This window comes from Nicotiana attenuata, unplaced genomic scaffold (assembly GCF_001879085.1).
Source record: "Nicotiana attenuata strain UT unplaced genomic scaffold, NIATTr2, whole genome shotgun sequence".
Lineage (NCBI taxonomy): Eukaryota > Viridiplantae > Streptophyta > Magnoliopsida > Solanales > Solanaceae > Nicotiana > Nicotiana attenuata.
Window position 1 is genome coordinate 1 of NW_017679787.1, and position 6,813 is coordinate 6,813.

General features: G+C 36.7%; 1 protein-coding gene across 1 annotated transcript; it reads left to right on the top strand.

Moving 5' to 3' along the window:
- Positions 1–520: 520 nt before the first annotated feature.
- On the top strand, positions 521–1,843 carry LOC109221793 (carbonic anhydrase, chloroplastic-like; the record flags this gene model as incomplete). Its single annotated transcript, XM_019386236.1, is given in 6 exon segments — positions 521–661; positions 800–848; positions 930–1,046; positions 1,147–1,286; positions 1,384–1,489; positions 1,587–1,843. Coding segments are annotated over 6 exon segments (718 nt in total), but the record flags the coding sequence as incomplete, so codon positions are not given.
- Positions 1,844–6,813: the final 4,970 nt, after the last annotated feature.

Genomic DNA, 6,813 nt, shown 5'->3' on the forward strand with positions numbered 1-6,813 from the left:
CTTTAATTTTGTTCAAAGTTGTTTTAAAACTTCTTCAACAAAAATATTTCGAAATATCTAGCTGCTTAAACAGTTTATCATAAAAGTTATTGAAAATTATTTTATATTTCAATGATTATTCTTAGAAAAGTATATGTATGTCTATATATATATATATACATATATATATATATATATCTAGCTGCTTAAACCGTTTATCATAAAAGTTATTGAAAATATATTTCAATGATTATTCTTAGAAAAGTATATGTATATATATATATATATATATATATATATATATATATATATATATATATATATATATATATATATATACACGTAGTCGAACTATATTGTAACATATATGTTTATATAAATTTTGTATTCGTTATGGAGTAATAACTACTAAAGGAGTAATAGATGCAGTGTGGTACATAATAGCACTTTCTTAAGAATCTACATTTCTTACTTAAGTAGCAATTTATTAAACCAAGAGTATTAATTATGGGTGTTGGATTTGGAAATCATGCAATTGAAGTGAAAAGGAAGAACTGGAACCGGTTGTAGCACAAAGAATTGATGAAATCACAGCTGAGTTACAAACCACATGCTGCAATTCCTTCGACCCTGTTCAAAGGATCAAGACTGGCTTTTATTATTTCAAAACAGAGATATATGAGTAAAGCCCCTATGTTCCCTTCTTTTTCTTTTCCCTAACATGTTAAAAGCGTGTCATTAATTTTCATACAATGATAATTAAACAAAACAATTCCTAGAAATGACAATTTCTAATAAACTAATTTCTTTCATGTATCAGCAAAAACCCAGAACTGTTTGATAAACTCAAGAAAGGACAGGAACCCAAGGTATAAGGTCTATATTATATTTTTTTCCTTTGTAATTTAATTTTCTATAGCTGAAAAATCAAGTATCCAACCATGTAACAGTTTCTGGTGTTTGCTTGCTCTGATTCACGAGTGAGTCCATCCCATGTGCTGAATTTTCAGCCCGGTGAGGCTTTTATGGCTCGAAACATTGCCAACATGGTCCCTCCTTATGACAAGGTCATTTATCAGTTTAAATTTATGCATTAGCTCCTTCTTTCTATTCTATATTCATTTGGTTAATTTACTCGACTTTTGTGTTGGAATTGGATTGCAACAGACAAAATACTCGGGAGTAGGAGCTATAATAGAATACGCTGTTCGCCATCTTAACGTAGAAAGTATTTTAGTCATTGGCCACAGTGCTTGTGGAGGTATTAAGGCTCTCATGGAACTCCCAGAAGATGGTTCTGAATCAACGTATGTATCGTTAAGTAAATTGAATTGATATAAATTAACAGAAAGAAAACAACATTTTACTGAACAACGTGTGTGTGTGTGTGTGTGTGGTATTTAGTGATTTTATTGAGGATTGGGTGAAAATCGGATTACCTGCCAAGGCCAAAGTACTAGCTGAACATGGGGATAAAACTTTTGAAGAGCAAGTTAAATGCTGTGAGAAGGTAAAATAGTGTTCTCACACTAATTGTCTTTTTTACGTTTGTTTCTGAATATCAACTAGTAATTTATTAGATAATAATGCGAATGAATAAACTGCAGGAAGCTGTGAATGTATCACTAGCCAATTTGCTGACATACCCATTTGTGAGCGATGCTTTGGTGAATAAGAATTTGACGTTGAAGGGAGGTTACTATGATTTCATTAATGGAAGATTTCAGCTCTGGGGACTCAACATCGGTCTTTCTCATCCTTGTTATATATGAACTCAATACCACCATTTTCGGGCGGGAGAAGATACCTCTTGTTCTTGCCTTTTCTTCTTGTATTCGTCATTTATGAGTGCTAGTTTGAATTTTTAATTTAAATAAAAAGAAAGAGTGGACAAGGATTCTCCCATCTCATGGTAGAAGAGAATAATTGTGATTTTTATTTGTGATAATAACTCTGCTCTGCAAAGAAAAATAATATATAATGATAACTTTGTTATACTAGTTCAAAAAGTGTGGTCACAATAATTTTCATTTTGTCTTGGGCTTTGTTGGGTAAAAGATAGAGGAATTTTCATAAACCACTATAGTTTAGAGCCTAGTAATTATAATTTATCTAATTACTATTCGTAGCTACTGTTCAACCCTCGTCAAGCAACAAAAGGTTCGCAAATCAACATGCTTTTATAGACAAAATATTTTAATATAAACTCATCATGTTAAATAGTTTTTAATTTATTCGTGGAATCCAATAGAATGTTAAATGGCCAAAAATAATTTTAGCTATTCGAAATGAGACAACTTTATTTTTCATTTTGTTTTTGGATGAAAGTGCAATTAATTGTTAGAAATAGGACAATATTGTCATCCATATCATTTTGGCCGAATACTAATTGTTCAAAATATTATCTAAAAATAGAACTACGCCGATAAAGCACATTAGATAATAACATACTTTCATTTCATCATCGTTGGTTAGGGTGTACAAAGGAAATCGATAAACCACACCAAACAAACAAATACAATCAAAAAGAAAATAGACGGGTAATGGTTTGGTTTGATTTGGTTTTGCATGTCAAAAAACCCAACTATAATATGTCTATTTTGATATTAACTAAAAAAGTTAACCCGAGACCAAACCAACCTGATATTTATAATGACCCAGCTGGTCCTTTCGAGAGTTGTATCCCAGTCCCCCATTTTCTGCTCCTTTTGTGTTCTACAACTGTTATACGTCTTACCGGGTTGGTTGGTTCGGGTATGGAGAGATTTCAGAGTGAATTGAGACACTTAGTCTCTTAATTGAAAATTTAAGTTGAAAAAGTTGACCGGATGTCGACTTAGGTATAAACGACCTCGGATTTGAATTTTAATGGTTCCGTTAGCTCCGTTAGGTGAATTTGGACTTAGGAGCTTATCCAGATTGTGATTTGGAGATCCGTAGCAGAATTAGACTTGAAATGGCGAAAGTTGGAATCATGGAGAGTTTGACCGGGAGTGAACCTTTTGATATCGTGGTCGGATTGAATTTTCAAAAGTTGGAGTAGGTTCGTGGTGTCATTTATGACTTGTGTGCAAAACTTGAGGTGAATCTGACGTGATTTCATAGCTTTCGACGTCGTTTGTAGAATTTGGAATTTCAAAGTTCATTAGGCTTGAATCCGTATGTAATTTGTGTTTTTGATGTTGTTTGAGGTGATTTGAGGGTTCGACTAAGTTAGTATGATGTATCGGGACATGATGGTATGTGTGGTTGAGGTCCCGGGGGCCTCAGGTGAGTTTCAGGTGGTTAACGGATCATTTTTGAACTTAGGTTGTTAGCTGATAACTGCTGGTGTGTTTCTTCTGGTTTCCTCTTACGCGTTCGCGAGAGGAGTCTCGCGTTCGCGGAGGGTGTCTATGAGCTGGGGAAATTTTGTTCTTCGCGTTCGCGAAGAAGAGGACGTGAACGCGAAGGTATGGTCTGTGTTTGCATCGCGAACGCGGTAGAGGTGTTGCATTCCCGAAGAGATGTTGAGGCAGTTGGGGACCCCAAGCCCTTGGTCTACGCGTTCGGGGCAGGGGTCGCGTTCGCGAAGAGTGGAATTGGGAAAGATTCGCGTTCGCGAAGCTGTGGTCATGTCGCGACGTGTTAAATTGAGAGGCAGGCAGATTGGTATACGCGAACGCGAGAGGAAGGTCGCATTCGCGACGAAGGTACACCTGGGCAGACATTAAATATTTCAAATCAAGGGGTTGAGCTCATAACACAAAAATTGAAGTGGGAGCTCGGTAGAAGGAGATTTTTGGAGAGATTCTTGCGCGGGTGTTTGGGGTAAGTGATTCCTATCTAAGTTTGGTTAAATTCCATGATTATGCTCTTAACTCCATCATCTAATTTGTGAATTGGGATGAAAATTGGGGAAAATGAGGAAGAGTTCTTGAGTAGATTTTTGAGGTTTGGAATGGGATTTTATTATCGGATTTGAGTAAATTATGTATGGTGAGGTGAGTGAATGGGCTTTCGGGTTTTGAGACTTTTGTCAGATTTCGAGACGTGGGCCCAGGCGTCGGGTTTGAGCCGATTTTGGATTTTGGCTATAATTTAGTGTTTTTCTTGTGGAATTGATCCCTTTAGCCTATATTAATTGTGTTGTACAGCTTGTGGCTAGATTCAGAAGTTTGGAGATCGATCTGAGAGGCAAAGGCATTATGGAGTAGAGTTTTGCCCGGATTGAGGTAAGTAACACTTTCAAACTTTGTTTTGAGGGTTCGAAACCCCGAATTATGTGATATGTGATTGATATTGTGGTGACTCACATGCCAAGTGTCAGGCATGCGGGCGTGCACCGTGAAAATTATGACCTGGTCGATTCCTTGGCACTGTATAGAGGATCTATCTTGTTGATATCCGTGCTTTCATCATGTGATAAAGTAATTGAGCTGTCAATCATGCTAGATATCATGTTTAGGATTTATGCTGGTACTATTGGGACCCATAGTGGTCGTTTCTTGCTGTCATCTTACTGATTTTTATTGATATTGCATACTCAGTCATATTTATACATTTCATATCATATCTAGGTCTCAGTTGTTATTTACAGATACATCATATCATTGTTTTCTGGCTAGTTTCATGATATTGTGAGCCCGTGAGTGAGGCTGGAGAGATTGATGACTGAGTGAAGCCAAGGGCCTGGTTATGAGTGACAGTTATGAGATCGGGCTGCATGTCACAGCGGTTATACTGATTTATGATAGCGCTTGGGCTGAAGAAGCCCCTCCGGAGTCTGTACACACCCCAACGCGGTTGATATTATTGAGCGATGGATCTTCCCTGAACATGGATCTTGTCCGAAGCATTATATACCTGGATATGGATCTTCTCCATGGGCTGGATATGCCTTACTCGGTACTGGATGACTGATGGTCAGTGATGTGAATATATTTTGGGATGGATCTTCCCTGGGCCGCATGGGCTATATACAGTATCGAGTGATAGAGCATTTGAGAGTGTGAGCACATGAGGCTGTCAGTATGGTGCATCACATACAGCATGTGCATTGGCATGTAGAAGTAGAAAAGTTATGTTCTTCACATTGTTCAGACTTGATCTATTTTACTGGTTTGAGCTACCTATTTAACTTGAAGCATGCCTACGTTTCTGAACAGTTATTTCTATTTTGAACTGTGCCGGTTGAGTCCGTCACTACGTTTCAGCCCAAAGGTTGGACTTGTTACTTACTGAGTTGGTTGTACTTATGTTACACCCTGCACCTCGTGTGCAGATCCAGGTGCTTTATCGAGGAGTCAGGATTCGGAGACTATCGAGGTAGCTGTATGGCGTTCACAGGCCTTGACTCTCCTTCATTATCTCTATCTGTACTTCCGTTTTTATTCCCTAGACATTGTAGTAGACTGTATTCCGGCATAGATTCTCAGGATCTTTGTGACACCCCGGTTTTTGGATAGATTGTATCGTATTTCAGATTATTTCTGTTTTGAAAAAGGCTTTTCTTAAATATAAATTGCTTTTGTCTTTATTTTTAAAGTTTTTACTATGTTGAGATGTTGAGTAGTGGGTTGCCTAGTTCTACGATAGGCTCCATCACGATGGTTGGTTTTGGGTCGTGACAATATTTATGTACATAATTTTTAAATTTATTTTATATGAAATAAAATTAATATATATATATATATATATATATATATATATATATATATATATATATTTCTTTCAATTTATCAAACTTTTTATCTTTTGCATCATATTTGGGCTTGCAATTTTAGTCCACTCCATATATGTCTAGGAAGAATTAACCCAAATAGTCGTCCACCCAACCACTTAAACTAAAAATAGCTGGTAGAGGTATAATATATGCATAATTTATATATTATATATGTATAATTACGTATAATCAATGTATAAATAATGTATATGGCTAAAAAAAGTAAACAATGAATATGACCGGCTATTTGTGTAAAATTATGTTGTCTAGCAAGCTAAATAAAGCGCAAAAAGAATAACAGACGTACACAAATATAAAATAAAAAAGACCACTAACTAAGGCTAAGGCCATAAGGCGTCAACTTTTCCCCAAAATCAGAAGACTTTTCTGCCTAAATCAAAGAAATCTAACTTCTACCCACCTATATCAAAAACCCTAACTTCATGTTCCCAAATTGAAGATTCCAAACCTGAGGTCATTGAAGCTTCTTCCTTCAGGTAAAAATTCTTGAAACTTATTTCACTTATTGCTCATTTTCTTCTCTAATTTTTCTATGTTTAAGTTATCATATTTCATCATCTTTTCTTCTAAACGATTTTTAGTATTAATTTTTTTAACTTATTATCTTTAGACCAATTACACACTCTAGTTTTCACTCCTTTCTTAGGGAATTTTGGTATTTTTTGGGTTTTGGAGATAAAAGAAATTATCAGAAATATAAGAGTTCGTATGATGTTATTACACTTGTGTGCATGTTTGGTTTGTAGCCCGAGGGGTTCGGATGAGTTTTGGATAGGCTACGGGTCATTTATGGACTTAGAGTAGCAGCCTTCGGCTAGTTTTCTAGTGTCTGGTGCAATGTGCTTCGCGATCGCGAAGGGGAATCTAGGCTAGGGAGGAATTCCTTCATAGAGAATGCGAGGAGTTGGTCACGAAAGCAAAGTAGTGGGGGGTTTACCTTTCGCGAATGCGACCTTCCTCTCGCGAACGTATAGTGTTAGGGAGGGACCTGGGGGAGCTGGCCAGTTACTCTTCGCGAACATTTCATTGGATCGCAAACGCAAAGTTAGGGGGAATAAGCCTTTGCGAACGCGAGGAGTGGCTCGCGAACGCGAAGGCTTTTGTAACGA